Genomic DNA, 23,671 nt, shown 5'->3' on the forward strand with positions numbered 1-23,671 from the left:
ACCTCTAGGAGCCAGGGGAAGTTGTGTATTCAAAAAGACAAATGGAAAACTTTGGTGGGCAAGTGAATTTGGCCTGCTTGAGCTCTTTACAGTGTCCTGGAGGAGAGCATGACTGGCTGCAACCCCAAACAGGAGCTCCTCTCTTAGGGTGTGAGGAAAACTATGAAACATCTTATTGTAGGCCCTACTTGTATTTTCTAACACATTGCACATAAGGTGACTAATTATCTTTATTAAGCTGTAATGGCTTTAAATGAGAAAAAGAAGAAAACCAGCCATCCCACTTACACTGCCATTGCAAAACATGAAATTAGGCCAGTCTTTCCAAACCTGGTGCCCTACAGATGTTTTGTATGAAAATCCCTTCAGCCCTAGTCAGCACAGTTTGGGAATGGCTGAATTATGTAATGCCAAATAGTTCTGCAGATTGTATTTATAATATCAGTCTTAACTTCCTAGCAGAAAGTATCTGGAACTGCCAGTGAATATCCTCCTGTGTCACTAAATGAATGTACTGCAGTTTTCAATACTGGTCAGATTTATTCATGACCACAGCAATTAATCTGCACACAATACTGAGTTTTGCAAGATGTGCTGCCAAATAAAGGACACTGAACTTGCTAGCCAAGCAACTTGGCTGATGAAGAATGTAAGAAGGATATTGTTATGAGGGTTTTTTGGCAGTGGGGGGGGGGTGAGTTATGCTAAATGCCTGGGCTCCCTTCTAATTCTAACTTTCTGGTGGCTCTTTTTGAGAAAGCAAATGGGTGGGGTCCCTTCTTTCAACTCGTAGGTAGCTAGAGAGTTGACAGCAGGCAGAAGCCAGAGAGAGAGAGAGTTTGGCTCTTTTGTTTCTGCTTCCGGAGCCCAGTGATGCGTAAAGGGAGCGGGCAACAGCTGCCTTCCCAAGCAGGGCAGCAGGGGGAGTGCGCAAGTTCTCCACACCGGGCTTGAAACTGCCACCACCTGGTGCTTGCGGTGCAAGTGGAGCATCTCACAGAAGCCACATGGGTGACCAGTGAATGCGAGTCTGGTTCCTGTTGCGCTGTGCTGCCAGCCGCCCCCAGAACAAGGGGCTTTCACTGCATCTCTCCCACTTTCTTCTGAAGCATGTGGGGTTGAAGGTGGGGAAGCAGCAATTTCCTTGCAATCCCTGGAGCAATAAATAAACATGGAGGCTGCTGCAGAGAAGCCAGGAGGCAAGGAGCAGAGCTCCGGCGCGGAGGCCCCGGCAGATTCCTCCATGGACGCCTGCCTGCGACCTCAGGGGTTGTACCGCAAGTGAGTGGCGAAGGACGGGTCATGCCTCTTCCGAGCCGTGGCGGAGCAGGTGAGTGCGCAAGGTCTCCCTTTGCAAGCGGAGGGCGCGAGGGTCGTGAGAGGCGGCTTTGTTTGGGGAGAGTGGGGGTCCTCTTTTTTGTTCTTCAAAAATGGGAACCCTACATTATGGGAAGGGGTTGGGGAGGAAACAGTCTCCCTAGGACTTTTCCCTCCCCACTAAACTCAGTGCCTAAAGTGGAAAGCAAAGGAACAGGAAGTTGACACAAATTTTAGCCAGCCAGAAAGTGGGACTGGAGGCATTTTGTGCTGTTGCCAGAAAGCAGACGAGAGAGGAGAGATGTAGGAGTGCAATTCAGGTATGAAGGCTGAGGACTGGGAAGCTGAGTGGAAGATGGGCCACGTGTATGATGGCATACAAAAGAGCGATCTGAAATAACAAATGATGAAAGAAGTAGACGGGGAATGACAGAGTATGCATTAGGCTGAAAAAATGAGGCCAGGATAGCCAAGAGTATTTTGCAGTTTGGGACAACGTGGGCTAGAACTGAAGGGAGGACAGAAGTTGAAGATTTGGTGGGAAGGCAGCAGATCTAGATTCCTTATCTTAATTTGGGCCACCCGCCAAATAATTTTGGTTGAATCGCTTGTAACACTAAATTCTAGAATGACAAAACATATAAGCATTAAGTAAATGATCTGATAATATGCTGATGCCACAGTACATGTCAATACAACACCATTAATAAGCCTAACATAATTAGTGTTAGTATTAAGAGGATATACTTTACAACATACCCTTATAATCATGCTATTATATGCTTCGCCTGGTATGACTGTGTTTGAGTGACAGTGGAAGTATGTGTGTGCCTGTATATATCTCCCACAGGAATCAATGGGATTTAATACGGATATAACTGAGTATGACTGAAATATTCAGTTCACTTAGAGTAAAATGTCTGTCATCGTATTTTACACATCAGCAGCAGCTAAGCCCTGTCTTGACAGAAGAGACGAATCACCCAGATCCCACCTAGATATTTCTGTACATGATAAAATCAGATGAATGAGGTCTTTACTGCTTTGTCACTGCTATATTCCAGGTATGCATGGCTGCTTTTAAACAATAATACTTTGGTTCAGTGGATGCCCAATGGAAGGATATATGTTTTAATGCATGCATATATACAAGTGATAACAGGTTCTTTCATTTACCTGTTAGACCAGTGGAAATTAAGGTAGCAAAAGGAGAACACTGTTGCTTATTATATAACTTGTGGACGAAAGTCATTAAAATCAGGGACCAAGATGAAAGCTGGTTCAATGGATGAGATGGAATAGCAGCAGCCCTTGTACAAATAAGTATTTCTGATGGAATACTAATCTGACATTAATTTCTGAATCTTTATAACTCTTCAAAGATGACAGAAAATCGTGAAAAGAATTCCCAATGCAAAACCAAGGATACTTGAGTGGAAATTCTGCAGAGTATTTAGAAATTCAGCTCCTTTAAGATTTTACTGCTTGTCATGATTATTAATAGAAAAATTGAGGCACATCAAAACAGACATTTATAAACTGCTTGGTATTCTAAATCTCAGCACAGAAAGCTACTGTTACTTTCTTTGAAGCAGTTTCAAAAACTCAAACTATAACTAGTCAGGTTCCAAGGGACAGGAGAGCAGCTAACTAAGACAATACCTTTCAATACAGTGAAAATTCAAATTCCTGACACCAGATTCTAGCCTGTTTTGAACTGCAGTGCAAACTGTTTATCAAGTTGATGTCCTTTGGCCACTACCTTTCATGCTACCTGGTGTGGCTTCAGTAGCCTGGTTTGGATGTAGCACAGAATTATGGTTTAGTGGAACATGCATAGGTCTGCTCCCTCTCCCCTCAACTTATCCAGTGCAGCCATTAGGAGACTGAAAACAGAAGTGAGTACTTCCAAACAACTTTAGTTTGCTATTATGTCAAAATTGAAAGCTATGCTTAGTTTTAGCTGTGGTTTACTGTATCAAGCCAACTTCATAAATCACTGTTTGTTTTAATCAAGCATAGCTAAAACTAACCACACTTTATCCAGATTTAATGTGAACGGTATGTTTGTATTGTTTCTTTCAGCTCCCCATATATGCCTGCTACTCACTGTCTGTTGTTCTGAGAGTGAGAGTTTGGTGTCTTTGGAAAGAACACCAATATAGTGGAATATATTAAGCAGACATTTGACTCTCCCACTTTCCCAAGGAAATGGGGCTCATTGACTGAATTTTTTTTAAAAAATAATTTTTATTAGTTTTCCAATAAAAACAGTCAATTAACATATCCATAATCATAATTGTACCATTGGCTGTGCAAGAATAAGCATCAATTGGCTATTCTCAGTTTAGGTGTTCAGATGCCAGCCGTGCGACTTCAATGCAACAAACTGTTCTTTGTTTTTCTTCTCCTGTCTTCCTTGCTTGCAATTAGATGAACTGCCAAAATAGCACCAGTGACTGAAGCAAGCCCCAAGGTGTGTTGTCAGACTCACCTTTTTTAAATTTTTACACAGGGTCGAAGGCAAACAATTGGGTCGAATTCTTTGGCGAGGGGAGTCCCAGGAGCCAAAAGTGTTTTTATTTGTCCTGTCTTTCATGTTGACATTGGGATAAAGATTTTTAAGGAAGAGGAATTTATTACTGGAAGTGGAAAAAGAAAATTGACATGCCTGTCTCCTCCTATTCATCTGCTACTAAAAAGGAACGCTTGGCTGCACAATTATTGGGAGCTGGTCCCAGTGCCCACAAGGAAGAAAGAGCTGCTCCAAACAGCAAGCTGGGTGTTTAAAAAGGGTTTGAACTTTTGATCAATGTATCTGAGTGACGATCTAGTTGTTTTCTTCCTGTCTGTGGTCATTATCATCACTGCACCCATTTGCGTGGCCTCTTCAACAATCCTTAGACTTGTTTACTGACTTTATAGAACTTGCTCTTAGCCAGAGCATCGTCCCCCACCCCAAATCCCCATTCTGGGGGCTTACTTCAAAGTTTCTGGTTTTACTTTCAGAATCAAAGCCATCTCACCACCAGCTTAGGAGAGAAATAAAGATGGAGATGCGGATATTTAATTTCTACCTCTCAGAAGATCGAACAGGTCATGATAATTATAGGATTTAAGGAAGAAATGAAAAGCCTCAGGATGACTTCTCTCAACCAGTCCTCAACTCATGCCAAGCACCAAGCTGCTCTTGAAACAGAGGGCACATCTTTGGGTAGGTGACAACGGGATTCAACTCTAGATTCTCAGTCTTTCCCTATTGTATTATTGACTGTGGGTGGGGTGGGAAGGAGCTAATAGCAGAACCAGTTAATAACTAACCCCCCACAAAAAAACCCTCCAGTTCCAACACACCACCCTCCAACCTCTTGGTGTTTAAAATGTTTGTACCATCTCTCTACTAAGACCTTTCCTCCGTAAATTTTCTTAGAAAAGGTCATAACAAGTCAGAAGGTGTGGTTATTGTTACAGTTCTCCTTCTCTTTCGCCCAAGAATGCTAAACAAAGAGCAGGCTGCTAACTACAATTTGCTTGTGCAGCTATGATCCTACCAATTACCTGAGGGAAGCTGAGGGAAAGCGTGAACCTCCACATCAGAGCGAGTGGATTGTAGAATGGTTAGAACCCAAAGGCCTGTGAGTCTAAGGAGGCTTTAGATTTCTTGGGCTTCTTGAACAGTAGAAACCATGGCTCACTTAGAGCTGCTTTTGAAACAAGGTAAGTTTCAGAAGCAGTTTGTAATATGGCATTGGGTCTATGTGTGCCAGTTGTTAAAAACAGAGTCAAAAATTCAACTGGGCCAATGTAAGACCCTTATATGAGCCACAGCAGGAGCTCTGATCAAAACATTGACTTTAGTCAGAAAACTAGTCTTCTGAAATTACTTCATTAGCCTAATCAGAGAGAGAAAGAGAGCCAGTGTGGTGTAGTGGTTAAGAGCAATAGACTCGTAATCTGGTGAACCAGGTTCGCTTCCCCGCTCCTCCACATGCAGCTGCTGGGTGACCTTGGGCTAGTCACACTTCTCTGAAGTCTCTCAGCCCCACTCACCTCACAGAGTGTTTGTTGTGGGGGAGGAAGGGAAAGGAGAATGTTAGCCGCTTTGAGACTCCTTTGGGTAGTGATAAAGTGGGATATCAAATCAAATCCAAATCTTATTTTTCTAATTATTTACATTTAACATATTCAGAGCTCTATGTACTGTTCATTCCAATTCATTTCTGTAAGATGAGGTCCCCTCCCCCGTTGTTTGCTTATAAAGTTAGATTATAATTGTGTTGTATTATCCAGACAGATTTTCTTACTGCGGTACAAATATTCTATTTCATTGTTTCATCTATATAGGCAGGCTTCAATGAGTGCATGCCAGAAAGGCAGCTGTTCAGAAGGGTATGATGGATTCTTAATTCGACATAGGTTATTAATTAGAAACACATCGGGGTTTTTGAAATACAGTTATAATGATAAGCCTACCTACAGGGATATGATATCTTTATTTAAATACTAATGGGTGTCACTTACTGTGTAACATATCCCAAGTTTATTTTCTTGTGCCTGGTCTTTAGGCTGGTCCTATGGGATATGTCCAAATTCACAATTCTTCCACATACTTGCCCATAATCAATAAGCTACATAGCAATATACACACACATCTGTTCTAGGCTAAACAGATTGCTTTTCTTGGTCCCTTGTTTAATGTAACATTCCTTGTGCACAGCCATAGGAAGAAGTAGAACACCAGCAACCTTCCAAATGGCCATGTCCTCTGTGTCATTTGCACTCTACCATGCATGATTGGTGTCTATGTTCACAAGGCACACATTGGCTTCTATGCAGGTGTGCTGTCAAATGGGGATGCTCATGTAATTTTTATTAATATGAATTATAGGAGTTGTGTGTGAGAGGGAGGGAGGAGGGAGGGAGAGAGAACGAGAACTGTGGATGTGGATGGAGATTGAAAGGAAGGATGAATCGTGTGTGCACCTTAGTATGTGACCAAACACTGATCAGCATATTATTTCTCTCTTTTTCTAGCCGAAGGTTACAACCAATTGCTGCACAAAGTTGACTGGATTTGACATTCCACTTGCAAAAATAAAACTGGTCAATTGGCAACCCTGTCAGAGAATGCACAAAGGTGGTGGGAGCAGCACAACTCTCTTCCTTCTCCTGGGAAATGAGGAGAGACAGCTTCAGCAGCTCAGCAAGTGTGATCAGCATAACAGCGCTTGGTCCAGGCAGGCACATCTCATCTACCTGCCAAGGCAGTCAAGGGGATGTGGAGCAACAGTAGCTGCTCCAAACCACACAGCCAGTGCTATCTACCTACACATTTTGTGCGTCTCCTCTGTTTACAGCATCTGTATGTCCCAGGCAAAGGGAACACATTCTTTGCAGTATTCAGGTATGTCTTATCAAAATAAATAGTCAAATCACTGTGAGTTGTCAGCAGGTCCAGAAAACATTTACGGAGTAGAAATATTCACAGCCCAACAAAACAAACCTGAAATCGTTCTTTGGAAATGAATATATTCAGCATTTCATACTCATGTTTAAAAGACTTAAATTGGACAATATTGAGAAATGTTTCTTTATAAAGTAAGGGCTTGTACACACTGGAACACAATGTGAATCCCACCTCAGTGTTCTTCCAGACAATGCTGGACACCCCTCCATTAATGTGGAGGCAGGCTAGTTTGCTCCAGTTTGGACAAGCCCTTGGGTCTCAACAACAGATTTCATCAAAATGGGATGTTTCTGGTTATGCTGGGGAAATACTGAATAATAGTTCTTATCAAAGTAAGTTTGAGGCTGGATTGGATGGCACATGCTGTGTCAGAGTTGTATATGCAATATTTTGAACTTTACTATGTACTTTGCTACGACAGCAGTCTCTCTCTCTCTCTCGCTTTCTGTTATTTAAATTGCTTCAATATTTTTCTCAAGAAAGAAGTTCTAGACTGTGTTATGCAGAAGAGCACACAGATGCCTAGATACTCCATTGGTTAAAAGACCCCCAAATTTGTCCCCTGCCCTCTCAAATATTATAACATTTGATTACATTGCAAGGGTGGGGCCAGACTATCAGTTGTATCCAACTCCTATCCTAACCCTGAAAGGGATGGCAGAAAATGTTCCCTTCACTAGATTCTCTTTAAAGTTTTTTATGCCTTGCTTTTCCTTAAATGATTTCTGAAATGTAATTTCTCTAGAGCTTCTACACAAAGGTAACAGTAGCCTGGCTCTTATGCCATAGAAATAAGTGTCATAAATAAAGGGGTAAAGCATTTGTTACTTTGGAGCAAAATTTATAGTCTCCTCCTAATTTATAAAAACAGCCAGAAGCTATTGTTAGGGAACAGGAAATAATAGAACGTTCAGAATTGACATGTAACAGGAGAATACAGTTATCAAATATCGCCCTTGTGTCCAGAGAAGAAAGACACTCTCCTAATTTCAATTTGGCGCCACATCAGAAAATGCTTGAGAACATACACATTCTGGGAGGTTTTTGCTCAGTAATTTCTCAACATTGGTGTGTGAGAGTGAGTGAGAGAGAAACTTGGGAACCATTTTTTTTAAAAGACAGATAGCCCACTCAGTTGTTCAGAATGAGAAACAATATGCTGATTATTGTACTCTATACCTCCTTGTCCCTGGACATAAGATAAGCTTGGACCAGCCTCCAATAGAAGAAAATTCAAAAGCTGAGAGACAATTATTGGAATGCTTCACTGCATGCATCTGTTGTTCAGACCTCCAAAATGTTATCCCTGTCACATATTAAGTGTAATCTAGATATCTTCAACTAATGATAATTCATGTGTTTTATACCTTTTTGCAACTGCGGCATTTATGCCTAACATTACACCCCACCCTTCAACTTTGATTCCAGTATCAATGGCTTTAGAGCTCTATTCTAAGAATCTGAAAAATATCACAATTGTCCTTCTCTAGTGGAATCAAGTATCTTATAATAAACCTAGCACAGCTATGATTTGTACTCTACAATGTTCTTCAACACATCTTTAAAAAGAAACACTTTCATCACAACTGTGAACTCTATAGTGACCTCAGATAATACACTGTTCAAGGTGTTGAAAGTAGAAAAAACACAGTTTTATTTTAAGGTCTACCTTGTTCAAGAAGTGAAAGGACAATTTAAAGTCAAAAGATATGGATTGACCAACACTGATACTTGAATATGAATTTATGAATGAATACTATTGGTACTTTTGTTACCATTTAAAATACCATTGTTGGTTGGTCTTAATACCCTAATGTTTGCCATGTGAAGAGCTGATCTGTTTCAGAGTGCTTGTTTTCAAAGAGTTTAACTCTCTTCCTGACAATCATTACAGAGTGAGATAGAGCGTTGACAGACTGTTCAGCAGTCATTGTCACTTGACAACTCAAACTGCAGAAAACAAGAAAGCACCGAAGTCCCAATTTTTCCACATTCCTTAAAAATTTCATTTAAAAAATCCTCCTTGGAGGCTTTTATGGCTGGGGGTTTGAGAAGTCCACCGAATAGCCTTTTAAACAGCACTTTACTGAAGTAATCACATAGAAGGATAAATACACAAGTGTCACGTCCTATAACAACTCCATTTATTTAAGGCCAACTCAAAAGCACAGTTATGAAATCTCTTGGAGAGCCTTGAATAGAATGAGCCTTGACTAAAAATACAGAAGCTGAGCTCAGAGACATGGAAAGGTATCTCCTTTTCTCAATGCTCTATTCCAGTGAATGGAGAAGAAGCTCACTGTTCCAATCAGGTGCAATCACATCTATTCATGGGCAGATGTAATGCTGCCAATCATATTCATTGGTAAGAGTACGGATGAGCCAAAACACAGGGCACATTAAAAAAAAAGTATATTCAGCATAGAAAAAAGTATCTCTTTTAATGATTTGCAGAAGAGCTCTCCCAAAGGGAGAAGGGCAAATGGCTGCATTTGATCTCAGTGACACTGGCCTGGTTCAAACATCCCATTAAACCATACAGTGGTACCCCGCAAGACGAACGCCTCGGAAGATGAAAAACTCGCTAGACGAAGGAGTTTTTCGTTTTCTTAGCCGCTTCGCAAGACGCATTTCCCTATGGGCTTGCTTTGCAAAACGAAGCTTGCCCCGCAATCCAAGTGATCTTCTCCCCTCCTCCCCTTGCCTTCCCCTCTCTCCCCGGACCACTTTTGAACCAAGGGCCGGCAACGGGGAGAAGCGATTCTCCCCGCTGCCCCTTCCCTTGCTTTAAAACAGGTCCGGGGACAGAGAGGAAGGCGCGAGCGCCTTCCCCTCTGTCCCCGGAGATTGCAGGGCAGGCAACGGGGAGAAGCAATCTTCTCCCCGCTGCCCCTTGCTTTAAAACAGGTCCGGGGACAGAGGGGAAGGCGCACGCGCCTTCCCCTCTGTCCCCGGACGGTCTCCACAGGAACGCATTGATTGATTTTCAATGCATTCCTATGGGAAACCGTGCTTCGCAAGACGAAAAACTCGCAAGAAGAAAATACTTGCGGAACGAATTAATTTCGTCTTGCGAATTCACCACTGTACATGAGACTGCAATAGCTCTATTTTCCTGCTCTGCCACTGGGCATTCTGCACTGTAGACTTGCAATGTTTTTAACAACCAATCTATCCCACAGTGTTAAGGCTGTCAAATGGACTGGAAGCTTACTCTGAAAACAAGAGTAGCTGGAAGCCGAATTGAAATTATGATCAAATATAGAAAACCAATGGATCATTAGTAAAAGTACATTCAGGTGTGAAAGCTAGCACATGCATTAACCACCATGACTGAAAAGCTGCAGAAGTGATTGGATGAAGCGACTATAATGGTAAGTATGAAATGTTATGTAACTACTATACACCATGAGCAATATTCAAATAAGCTAAACATCTGAATTGCCCTGCAATCCTGCTCATTTATTACTGCTGCCCTTTTAAACAAAGCAAAATTCATGTCCCTGTTGAAGGGCATAGTGTGAAAGACTAAGATTAAGACTACTTAATCTTTCACTTGAGTTATTTAAATGAGGTGAAAAGAATCCAGAAGTAAGTACTTATTATCAACCATGATAATAGAAGTTTCCTTGCCTAAACACGAATAGTGAAAACATGGTTGTACATTCCTGCATTCACCTCGACAGCTGCTTTAAAACTGATGACAATGTATGGAATTTCATTACAGACATGGTTAGCTAGAAAGTGCAGACAAAACTTACATCTTAAGACAAGTTCTTTTCAGTACATGTCTAAATTAATAGTGTACCTAACATTCTTGATGAATTCATCTAAATTTGTGCATAATTATACTTAAAAGGCAAAGTAATTTAATGTTTAAAAAACCAGTGAGGACTTAATTAAATAAACATGATTGTTATCATTTGTCTTAACTTCGTTTGCTATATTTTATTTATCTTTGATTAAACAAAGTTATCAAGTGTAACAGATTACTGTTTTGATTAAGCAGTATTTACCAGTTTTATAAAAAACCACCCCTATATGAATTTAACATGGGGGGGGGAGGAAGGGCTTTGTGAAAGGCTTGAGATATGAACCTGGGCTTGGGATAATAATGAAAGGCTAATTAACTGAGAGCAAATCATGCACATCTTGATCCTGACCTACCCAACGTTTTAGCTAAAATATATTCAAGCACACACAGATAGACTTGAAAGATGGCAAACAGAAAAAGAAGAACATACCTCCTCATACAGTCAAGGGCTCGGATAAAAAAGTCTTTGTGCAGCTGATGCTCATCTCTTAAAATTGAACATTGTTCCAGTGTCACTGACATTGATGTCCTATCTTTGGCACTTTTACAACAGGTGAACCGGATTCCATTTAGCTTGCGGCAAATCTAGAAGGTACACAGAAATCAAGTGACTTGCTTCTCTCTTTACTCCAGGTGTATTGCAGTCTAGCATATTGGGGAATGCCAGCATGTTAAACAAATGGTTGGGGAACATTTAAACTACTTTGATAACATTGTCAAACAGAAAAGAGTTTGCTATCTTTGTATCTTGTTGTGGAGCAGCAAGCTTGGTTTTGATTTATTACTTGTATGCCGCTTATCCAGCAGCAACATTGAGTTCAAAGTGGTACATAATAATAACGAAGTGTTACAAATTAGCAAACAACATTTCCACCAAAATACTCATGCCAAAAACCACCACAACATATAAATATAGCAAAAAACCAACAACCCTCAATTAAACAATGCAGTTCAATACAACCTCATTTTAAGGCAAAACTAATCTATCAGAAATGGCTGATAAATTCTAATCTAGTAATTTAGATCAGAAATACCACTTTTGCAGATTTTATCCCAGTGATTCATTTGTCACAACTTTCAGCGCCTTTTGACTTTCCCAGCCCAATGCATGAAGCTATGTGGAAAATAAAAATAAAATAAAAAATGCTTTAATGAGTTGATGATGGGCTTCTGTGTGTCACTGTTCTTATTTGATAATAAAACCAGTATGGGGAAGCTGTGAAAATGGATATTCTCTGCTAGGAGCTATTGGGAAAGGAATTGAAAATAAAACTGCCAATATCATAATGCCTTTATACATAGAATTCTGGGTACAGTTTTGGTCATGACATCTCAAAAAGGGTACTGAATTGCTGGAAAGGCAACCCAAATGATTAAGGTTCTGGATTACCGCATTTTTCGCTCTATTGGATGCACCCGACCATTGGACCAACTTTGTTTTAGAGGGGGAGAACAAGAACCCCCCCCCTCTGCTCAGCACCCCTTCAGCGAAGCGGCAGGAGAAATGGAGCCCCTTCCATTTCTCCTCCCGCTTCGTTGAAGGGGCGCTGCGCAGCTCTCCCTTTCTGGGAGTCTTGCTCTCCCGGCTTCAGCAAAAGGAACCCGAAGCCTTTGGAGCGTAGCGCAAGGTCCCGTTGCGCTCCAAAGGCTTCAGGCAGCTATCCCTGAAGTCTGGAGAGAGAGAGAGGGGTCGTGCGCACCGACCCCTCTCGCTCTCCAGGCTTCAGCGAAAGCAATGTGAAGCCTCCGGAGCGCGGAGGGAGTGCTCCCTCTGGGCTTTGGAGGCTTCGTGTTGCTATTGCTGAAGCCAAGGAGCCTGCATTCACTCCATAGGATGCACACACATTTTCCCTTCATTTTTGGAGGGGGAAAAGTGCGTCCTATAGAGCAAAAAATACAGTAATTCCATTATGAGGGAAGGTTAAAATTCTGGCACTTTTAAGTTAGCAGGTAAAATAATCAAGATTTATAAAATTATGCCTGGTGTAGGGAAAGTTGGCAGAGAATTCTGCTCCCGCTCTCTCATAACAGAAGAACCAAAAGGAGCTGCTTAGTGGGAGTTTCAGGATAGACAAAAGCAAGTATATCTTTAACACAGCAGTCTTCTAGAAATTGCTTCTGTAAGATGGCTTTAAAAGGTAACGGTAATGCATAAAGTACGGTAATGGAGGATAAAGCTTTCTATAGCTACTAGCCATGTTGGCTATACGTTACCTCCGAGCTCAGAGGCTGCAAGCCTCTGTGTAGCAGTTGCTGAGGAATAATACAGATAGAGATACAGGTCTGTCTTGCTTATAAAATTTCTTTCCAAAGGCAACTGTTTAACCACTGCAGGAAAAAGATGCTGGACTAGAATGGCCTTTGGTCTAATTTGACAGGATTCTACTCTTCTATAATATTCTTATACAGTGCTTTTTTTCTTAAAAAATGTTTAGGGGTACTCTCATTTTCCTACTCATATTGAAATACTGCCCCTCAATGAGACCAAACTTAGATTCACAAAATGTTTAGGAGTATGTGTACCCCTGCATCCCCCCAGAAAAAAGCACTGTTCTTATATATTACAATGATTTTGTGTCTTCCAACTAAGTAAGGTAAAAAGGTAAAGGTAAAGGACCGCTGGATGGGATTGCGGCGCTCATCTTGCTTTCAGGCAGAGGGAGCCGGCGTTTGTCCACAGACAGTTTATTGGGTCAAGTGGCCAGCATGATTAAACTGCTACTGCTACCATGACGAGTGCCAGAGCGCACGGAAACACCGTTTACCTTCCTGCCAGAGCGGTACCTATTTATCTGCTTGCACTGGTGTGCTTTCGAACTGCTAGGTTGGCAGGAGCTGGGACAGAGCAACGGGAGCTCACCCAGTTGTGGGGATTTGAACCGCCAACCTTCTGATCAGCAAGCCCAACAGGCTCAGTGGTTTAGACCACAGTGCCAGTATCAGAATTGCTCTTCTGAGCATGGAGTGTATAAGAGAAAGAGGATTATATAATCAGAATTCAAACACATCCAGAGAACAGCAGCTGCGCCAAAGACATTTCGGCAACTCTCTTAATTTTTATATCCTAGTTAGCTCCATATGAGATGTCACTATAGAAAGCGGTGGTGAATCTGCTATGCTTTTGACTGGCATATATTAAATGCATGTGCATTAACAATCACTTATATTTTATACCCTTTGAAGTTTGTGCTTCTATTTTAAAATGAGGTCCAAATCAGCACCACTAAAGGCTTCCTGATTAAGCTTTCTAAATTAAAACATGAAACTTCAAAGGGATGAGAATCGGACAGAACAGATGTCGAAGAATAAAGGTTTTGGCAACAGAACAAAAAAAAGGAGGACAGGGGAGCTGAGACACTCAGGGGAAAAGCAATATAAAATGTACTTTGGGTTTTACTCTTTTAAAGGGATAAAATGGCACGGGAATACATGTCACTACCTAAGCAATAGTCACCTAGTTGGTGGACAACCATTCCCCAATGAGCAATGATGTTTGCAGTTTCCGAGTTGTAGAAAGCCAGTTGAATTGCATTTCTTGAAAACATCAAACATGAAATAGTCTTTGCTGCCACCACTAGTTTTAGTAAGCTAGATTTATGCAGCTTGTCCAAATTCAGCAGCAATGGAATGCAATGAAGTGCCGTCTATGAATAAATAGTGTCATGCCAAATGATTCCTGCTATTTGGTGGTTGCAGAAGTCAGCAGGAGTTGGAAAAGAAACTGGCTGTTGGAATGTACAGTGGTACCTCGGGTTGCATACACTTCAGGTTACATACGCTTCAGGTTACAGACTCCGCTAACCCAGAACTAGTACCTCGGGTTAAGAACTTTGCTTCAGGATGAGAACAGAAATTGTGCTCCAGAGGTGCAGCGGCAGCAGGAGGCCCCATTAGCTAAAGTGGTGCTTCAGATTAAGAACAGTTTCAGGTTAAGAACGGACCTCTGGAACGAATTAAGTACTTAACCCGAGGTACCGCTGTACACTGAGATGCACTTGTTTCGTAATCCTTCCCTATAACTTGCTTACTTAGCAAGGAAAATGAGTAAATGGGAAATTGCTCGTTCTGGGGAAGGCAACCCTTTCAGTTTTGAGATTGCCGCTACCACCCAAAACGCCTAAATTTCTAGAACATTATACAAGTCTGCTGGATCAGGCCCATCTAGTTCAGCATCCTGTTCTCACCATTGGCCAGCCAGATGCCTGTGGGAAATTTGCAAGCTGGACACGAGCGTAACAACACTTTGCCCACCTGTAATTCCCAGCAACCAGTATTGGGAGGCGTACGTGGAGTGTAGGGAGAACCTGTGATTCAAAGCTTTCTCCCAAACGGAATACTGGAATTTCCCCCCTCTAAAAGTAGGGGTCCATTTTACCACCTTTTCATTAACCTGTTTTTGCTCCATGTCGTAGGTCCGCAATAACTGATGTACTTTCACTAACATGAAAGTATATTAGCGAGGGGTGAGAAGTCCTGCCAAGTGAGTGCAGAGAGGAAGAGAGGAAATGGGCTGGGGGGTTGGTCCGGATGGGGCAGGGTGTGTCTGTGTGTGTTGAGTGGAGAGATACACGAATCTGCCCCTTCAAGGGGAAAATTTGATAGAGAGGGAGGAAGGGGGAGGGGGGAGGCTGGACTTGCATGAGAGCGTGGGAGCCAGAAATGTAGGATCTTGGAGGGTATGCACCTGTCAGATTTTCAGAGGTCCGTTCAAGATATTGCAATCGTTTTGTTTTCATATCTGCTATTGCAATCAGCAGTTAATCCAGTGAAAATCACTGAGAAAAGAAACGCAATTAACTTATACACAGGAGATTTGTGGGGCCTCTGTCAGGAAAATATCTACATCCTTAATTACCCAATTAGAGAATGTTAACTGCCTAAATGTATGTGTTAGTGGTGTCAAGTTCATGAAAACAAATAACCAAGCACTGTTATGTTTTGCATTGTGCCCAGGGCCAGTCAGCTTCTACAAAAGTAAAAGCCGGATCATTATGAATAATTAACATTTTGCTTTCCATAAATATGAGTTTATATGATAGGATGAATATACTGCTATTCATTCATATGGAGTAATAGACAATGCAAGCCAGGGCCTCAAAGATCTAGTCCAAGGGGGTCCATTAATAATAATAATAATAATAATAATAATTATTATTATTATTATTATTATTATTATTATTATTATTATTATTATCTCTAGCCATTTTTGTTTACCTAGCTTCCTTAAATACTATTCCTGATCTGGGACCTTCCTGAGCCCCAAAATCCAAATTCTTCAACAAAGAAATGGAAATGATGTGCAAAGACTAACATATGAATGTCTACATAAACGTATCTTTGAGAATTTGCAACATTTGTCATGGACTGAAGATGTATGGTGCGAGGGACCTAGAAAATGAGATTCATAAGTTTGCAGGGTATAGACCAAGGATGGGAACATGTGGCTTTCCAGCTGCTATTCAGTATCAGCTCCAGTTGGCATGGGGAATAGTCTGGAATGATGGGAAGTGTAGTCCAACAACATTTGGAGAACCGCAGATTCCCCATCCTTGTTCTAGGCTAAGAAATGAGGAGCTGTTCAATGTACAGGAAGCCTGACCTCACTCCCCCTCAAGAGACACTGCACACGCACATTTTCAAATGTGAAGAGTCCTATTGATACAAGGACTACTCCCCTCCCCCAAATGTAGTTGTGGATATTTTTCAGCGTCAGATTGGGGCTACAATATGTTCCTGGTTATAGGAACTGTATCCATGATGATGCCTATTGTCCTCTGAGAAAATGATTCTTATGGACTTCATCAAAATGAACTCTTGCTTCATCTCTTCCTCTCTGCCAGTGCCATCCATTATAACCATCCATGCATCACATTCCTCTAATAACAGGTCAACTTATATATCCTTCACAAAATGGCAAGAGGGGGAAAAACAAACCCATTATATGCACCTAATTATGCCAAAGAATACCTAATATTGAACCCACCCTGTGTTCAGGGCCATGGCAGCATCAGGAGTACAACTAGAAAACTGAAAATACCAGTTTGAAGAGAACATGCAAGTGCAATAGTTTTATAAAAGTAAATGGAACCCTGACCATTAGGTCCAGTCGTGACTGACTCTGGGGTTGCGGTGCTCATCTCACTTTATTGGCCGAGGGAGCCGGCGTACAGCTTCCGGGTCATGTGGCCAGCATGACTAAGCCGCTTCTGGCGAACCAGAGCAGCACACGGAAACACCATTTACCTTCCCGCCGGAATGGTTGGCAGGAGCAGGGACTGAGCTCACCCCGTCGTGGGGATTCAAACCGCCGACCTTCTGATCAGCAAGTCCTAGGCTCTGTGGCTTAACCCACAGCACCACCCGCGTCCCAATAGTTTTATGGAAAGATGCAAATTTAATAAAGTACTTTGGGCATTAAAAGGCTTCATGAGTCACTTGCAGATGTCATCTGAGTCCCCACCACCACCAAGCTGCTAAGCTTCCCTTATTTGCATTCTCTTGCCAAAGTTCATTTTAACAAGTCAGAACAAAATTAAATGAATTGCTTTAAAATGAGGTTTCTTACCGTTGCAGCCAGCCACATGATTTCTACATTCTTTCTTTTTTTAGCCTGAATATTTTGATGGAGATTTTCTAGTAATCCTTTTAAGTCATTCTGTTCTTGAAAATGTGGTAGGCCTGGGAAGAAGAAGCAGAAGAAATACAGCGTGTGATAACGGCTATGCTGAGTCAAGGATTTCCTCAGGAAAGTAAAGCTGCTACATTGAAAGTCTCATTTCGAATGCATGAGGAATTTTCCTCAAACACAGCAATGCCCGTCTTTTAATGACTGACCAAACAGGTTTCTGCTTGTTCACACAGCTACTGCTATCTAAGAACTTTTTTCTGAAGTTCCATGCATCTTCAGCACCTCTATATTAAATGGTAAGAGGTTGGATTCCATAACCTGTTGCACTCCTGCCTCTGGTCTGTTATCTGCTCCTTGTGCTGCACTTTGCATAATTGCAGGATGTGCAGAGAGCAAAGCAGCAATAAGGAAAAAGAGAGAGAAGAGGGGCTAATGGAAAGTACAGCACCACCATAAATGTATGCATAAGTTTATTTCAAGTAAATAATAAATGCAGGCTAGCTAGTCTGCTAGTAATTTAAATATGTGGCAAGCTGGGGCAAATCTCAGGCTTGTGGAATCTGCTTTGTCTTCTTCTAGGACCAGGGACATCTTTACCATTGAGGATAGTGGCACGGGGAACCAGGGTGCCAAGGTCTGGAGGGCGCCAGAGAGTCCGGGGAGAGTGCGGGGATGTAAGTGAGGCGGAGTGGGGGCTTGGTGTCTGCGCACCTCCAGCGCCAGGGTCATCCTTGCCGGTGGGAAGGCTCCGGATGCTTTCCTGCAGTCCGGAGCTCTCCCCGCTGGCTCCGCAGTGGTGATCTGGCCACAAGGTTGGGGCCGCTCTCTCTCTCCCCTCCCCCACCCCTCCAAGCTCTTTCTACAAGAAAGGAAGAGATGGAGCCTTGTTGTGCGCATCCGTCAGAAATTGGCGGGAGGCAAAGAAGGTGAGCGGAAGGGTTTGCAAGCCATTTTTGGAAGCCAAACGTCCGATGGGGCTTCCGTGGCTTCTGATTGGCTTTGGTTTTTTAACATTCTGGAAGTTGAACGGACTTACAGAACGGATTCTGTTGGACTTCAAAGGTACGACTGTAATGATCTCTCATATCATGCCACATTTGGCCCTCAGAAGTTCTATATGCATATGAATTTTTGGAAAAGAGGTACGAATAATTGCAGATTCATTTGGAAATGCTGAGAATCTTTATAATATATTTATGCTATGACTGCATACAGGTAGAGAATAAAGCAAAAGCCTGCTCTAAGGCTACTGCAGTCATTATTCTAGCTTCAGGCTGAGAGGGTCCCTTATATAGCACTTACCTTTCCACTGATTTTCAGATTATATATATGGCTGTTTCAAATATCAAAGTTTGAACATAGCAAAAACAGAAGAAAGTAATTTTCTGATTAACTGTCATGGTTTTGTTTTGGGGGGTTTATATATATAAAAAAGTTCAACCTGATTAGCACTAATTCCAGTGGCTGCTGAAGATCTCAGCAAGCAAAAGCCCGGAAGCCTATGTGCAGTGTAATTACTGTCTTCGCTGCAAGGAAATGCATGCTTGGTTCTTTCGCGCAAATGAACTCACAAAGAATTGAGTCACCTGTCATGTCACAGCAAGGAGGCAATTTAAAGCAACAACAATAATGAAGGCATGAATCTGGAAAAATGCTGCACTGCACTTAAAACCATGGTATAAATAAGTTCCCGTTGAATAATGACATTTTTAAAAATGAAGCCTTCGTAGTCTGCCTACATTGCTCATAGGCACAATCAGAGTTTCAGTTGTGCCAGGGATGGTTAGGGTGCAAACCTGGCATATGTTTCCAAGAGAAGCAACATGTGAAGTAATAGGCTGCCTCACCCAAAAAGGAATCAAGCGGCCAGATTCTGAAGACTGCTTTTCTATGACTGGGGTTATGTACATATTCACAATTTAAAATGTAGTGAGGCCACACACGCCTGCCCACATTTCAAGACACTTTTGCACTTTGCTGTCACACCAGAGATGGTGTGGGGATGTCTTCACTCAATGCACAATAGCTGTTTGATTTCCCCACACATGCAACCTCTCATCGCCTGATCATGAAGCTGCTATCTGCACGTGTGCACCTCCTGTTTCAAATGTATATACCTTAGCTTAACCTTAACTGCAAAGTGAATGTGGCTTACATTCTTAGGTTCAATGGAAGCTGGTTTAAGAGAAAATGCATCAAACAGCAATATTTCTCAATAAACTCCAGGATAGAGATGGATTGTGGTTAGCATCATGTGTACACAGCTTCAAACACCAGTGGTGGGAGAATGCTAGAGCCAATAGTAATGTGAACACAGCCTAAGATTATCTTTTTTTCTGTTCAGGCACGTAGACAGAATACAAATGTTAGGAAGCAGGCATAGAGAATATTAGTTCAATGAACTGAATATCATGACAGCATTTGCAACTACTATAAAGCAGCCAAAATACAGCCTTTGTTACCTAAAGCTCTCACTCCACCCACAATAAAAGTTATGCTCATATTCTGACGACAGAAAACGAATCGTTTTACAACTCTTGAAGAACTGATAGTTATTTGTCTGAGTTCAACAGTTAAATCATTTCAGGATCAAATAAATATTAGTTTACATAATACAGGTATGCTATAAATTTGTTCCAGTGTCATGAAGAAATACAAAGCACTAATGTGTCTTAGAAAAAAGCCAGTTGAATATAGGAACTACAATCAACAGGGGAAAAAATGCTCTAAGCAGTTGTGGCAGTAAGCTACCTGCACCAATAAAAACCCTCTGATATAACGTTTCCCAGCCACACAAAAAATCTGGACGTGGTGCAACCTCATCAACAGACGAGGTCAAGCTCCCTGTGACCCCTTGTGGAGAAATGATGCATTTATGTCTGTTTATGTTTCGAAGGGGAAAGTATTCTGTGACTGTGACAGTCCCAGTTACAGATAGGTAGCCGTGTTGGTCTGCCATAGTCAAAACAAAAAAAATCCTTCCAGTAGCACCTTAAAGACCAACTAAGTTAGTTCTTGGTATGAGCTTTCGTGTGCATGCACACTTCTTCAGATACACTGAAACAGAAGTGACAGTCCCAGTTCAAGGCTATTATGACATTGCAAGCCTGGTCAGCAGTATTGCTAGGTGACAGGTTCCGAGAGAGAGAGACGACTGCTTTGAGGATTTACTAGGCAGTAAATACTAGGCAGGACCTGGATCAGGTAAATTCAGTCTGATTGGTCTGAGTGAAGAGGGGCTTTTAATTGGGCAAATTACCACCTTACAGAGCTGTCCTTACTACGTCTACTTAGAACTAAATCCTATCAAATTCAGTAGGGCGTATTTCCATGTAAGCGGAGCTTGTATTTCAGCAAGGGAGCAAAAGCTGGATTGCAGCACTGAACTTACTTTCGCTCTCTTTCCCTCTCTTTCCCTTCCCTACTTCAGGTTTTGGGCTAGAGCTAAACCACACATCTTTCCCCACCCTGCATTTTTTTGGCTGTTGGGATCATCAACAAACAAACTGGAGGACCTGCAAGCAGAGAGAGGGAGTTTAACTATGCTGCTGCCCTCCCCTGCCCATCCCTTCCCATCTAGGCCAAAATGGCACAGATCTTCAATGCGGGCTAAAGAGAGGTGGCAGCTGGTTGGTCTGTATAATATTGCTGCGTTAATGTATTCCTTCCATGGCTTTAACACATGAGATGAAACCACCAGTGAGCTTTATATTATGATGCAAGATCTCTTTCCAAGGTGGCTGCAGCCAGTTTAGAGATTATTGGTGTATAAATGCATTTTCAAAGGAGATGCAGAGAGACCTTAGATCTGGAAGGAGCAACAATGCCAAGACTTGCAGCAGCAAATATTACCTTAATATAGTAAAGTAAGAGGTAAAAAGATAAAGGACCCCTGAATGGTTAAGTCCAGTCAAAGGCGACTATGGGGTTGTGGTGCTCATCTCGCTTCAGGCCGAGGGAGCCAGCGTTTGTCCACAGACAGCTTTCTGGGTCATGTGGCCAGCATGACTAAATAGCTTCTGGTGCAATGGGCCACCATGACAGAAACCAGAGCGCACGGAAATGCCATTTACCTTCCCGCCACATTGGTACCTATTTATGTACTTGAACTGGGGTGCTTTCAAACTGCTAGGTTGGCAGAAGCTGGGACAGAGCAATGGAAGTTCACCCCATAGCACAGATTTAAACTGCCGACCCTCTAATCAGCAAGCCCAAGAGGCTCAGTGGTTTAGACCACAGCGCCACCCACGTCACTTGCAGTGAAGTAAGAAGGCAATGCAGGTTACTAAAAAGGAAGGAGCTATGCACTTTCAATTTTGAAAAAGTTAATTGAAATAACAACTTAAGGGCTCAAGTCTGTAGATTACCCAGACCAGCAATGCCACACACCAGGACACGTCAGAAGAAAACAATGACTTGCATTGCTATAATCATTTTAATCAGCATAATCAAGACACCCGAGGATAAACTGTAGAGAATAATTTTTCAATTAGGGCAACAGAACATCTATGGAAACATGGTTTCAATATTATCCTATCTAATCCTTAAACCAATTTCCACTGATACCAGTGGGAAATTTTATTTCAAGCGAAGAGGATTTGGGAGAATAACGGCAGTATTTGCAACCCAGAATTTGTAATTAGATAAATAATAAATAAACCCACCATTAGGCTTATATTGAGATTCATACACTTATAAATGAATGTAAATAACTTCATATGAATAACATTTAAGCATAACAACCTCAACATGATTAACGAACCAAGACAGACATTTTTAAATACTTACAATCAGGAGGCATTTTTTCTGTGAACAGCTTGTAATACTCTTTCAGCAGCTCCAGATTTTCCTGGTTGACAGTTTCTTGCAAAGAGGTATCTCCAAACCTAAGCAATCACAGAAGACCAATTGGCATAGGAGCAGCATTTCTGCACAAGTCGACGTTTTCCACCCAAAGAAATGGAACAGGAAATAACCACCTCAGCTCTGAATTAATATTATTATTTTATATCATCAATCATTTTGTGAGCACACCATTTAATTACAACTTCCTAATTCGAGAACAAAGTGTGTTCTGTTTCCCTAAAGGCCCTGAAAGGTTCAGAAATGGGAACTAGCTCACATGCCACTCAGGCTGCAATTCTATGCTCATGGGCCTGTAATTTCCATTGAACTCTATGAGACTTACATTAAGTAGACACAGACTGCATTGTTATTTAGCAGTAGGTTTGAACATAGGGTTCAAGTGTATGATTCTGGCCTCATTGAACCACAGTACTGAATTTGAACATTATTATATTATAAAATAAATGTTACAATATACAATGAAAGCTTCAGCATATTTAGTGTATTTACTTGAGAGTAAAGTCTGGTAAAATCCATAGTACTTAATTCTGAGTCAACTATGGTCAAAATGAAATCCACATTCAAAATGAATACTGCAGAATTCGCCGAATTTTAAAAAGCCCCAAAGGTGATGAAGGGTAGGATGTGTTATTTTCCTGTACCTATACAAAAGTACCAAAAAGTACAAAAACATTGCAAGAATGGAGGTAGGAGGCAGAGTGCAGCTTGCCATTCTGTTGAGGCCTTGCTGAAAGGACATTTCTTGTGGAAGTATCAGAGGGTAGCTGTATTATTTAGCGAATTTAAATTATTTGTAGCTGTTTTAACATAAAAAAGCAGAATCACCAGACGAAGGTTTTTGGATTTAAAGCCTTTGTGACAGACAGCATGGGATGGCACACCATCCTAACCACTCATGAGTCTTACAATCAAGTTTTTGTTTTTCCTGTGTCACCTTTTACAGTAGTAGAATTAGCTTGCATTTTGCATATTAGAAGGATAGGCACCTGTGGTATTTGTGCTGTGCTACTGAAGACTGTTTATGACTTTTTAAAACCATGAAACAATGAGAACTTGCCTCCTTTGCACCTCCAGTTAAAGACAGGTCTCGCTTTCTGGCACCAAGCAGCTATCCTGCATTGTATGGGCTACGAGGCAAAAAATGCTGTGTTTGGCACCTTGGTACCCTCTGTAGTCTGGTCTCCTAGGCAATTATCCTATTACTCCATGGGTGGGCAGCTTTAGAAAGGCTGTGTGGTCTCGTTCAAAATACCCAAGAACTGAAACGTAATCCTGATGACTTACCTCTCCGCGAGTGTTTGCTGTTCATTGATTCCTACATTAAAGAGAACTGGATATACATGGAGCAGTTTCCCTTCTTTAATCTCTTGTGGAAGCAGCTCAAACATCTTTCCTGGGAGCTTGATTTCTATTACATAATGTCCCCTAGGAAAGCAAAAGAATAAGACTGATTTGTGCAATGTGTAAGCGAAAAATTCTGGGTGTTGTTGTTGTTTAAATTACACTTGGGCAACATAAACTTTATGTAAGAGGCAGAGGACATATTCCTAAATCATGAAAACTACTGGAGCCTAACCAA

General features: G+C 41.6%; 1 protein-coding gene and 1 long non-coding RNA gene across 6 annotated transcripts in view; one reads left to right on the forward strand and one right to left on the reverse strand.

The window, feature by feature from the left end:
- INPP4B (inositol polyphosphate-4-phosphatase type II B) overlaps positions 1-23,671 on the reverse strand; it is a gene marked incomplete at its 5' end in the record, with an annotated part of 263,717 nt that overhangs the window by 7,890 nt on the left and 232,156 nt on the right. For all 5 annotated transcript variants that reach the window (XM_081925958.1, XM_081925959.1, XM_081925960.1 and 2 more), the window contains 4 exons: positions 11,029-11,183; positions 17,164-17,276; positions 22,015-22,112; positions 23,377-23,517. In XM_081925958.1, coding sequence (XP_081782084.1) covers positions 11,029-11,183; positions 17,164-17,276; positions 22,015-22,112; positions 23,377-23,517 — 507 coding nt within the window. The remainder of the gene's footprint in view (positions 1-11,028; positions 11,184-17,163; positions 17,277-22,014; positions 22,113-23,376; positions 23,518-23,671) is intronic.
- LOC309378248 lies at positions 983-9,319 on the forward strand. The gene is made up of 3 exons (XR_014171943.1): positions 983-2,381; positions 3,833-4,531; positions 6,352-9,319. It is a non-coding gene; the product is annotated as an uncharacterized lncRNA (long non-coding RNA).

The sequence above is a fragment of the Podarcis melisellensis genome (assembly GCF_964234715.1).
Source record: "Podarcis melisellensis genome assembly, chromosome: 9".
In the NCBI taxonomy this organism is placed as follows: domain Eukaryota; kingdom Metazoa; phylum Chordata; class Lepidosauria; order Squamata; family Lacertidae; genus Podarcis; species Podarcis melisellensis.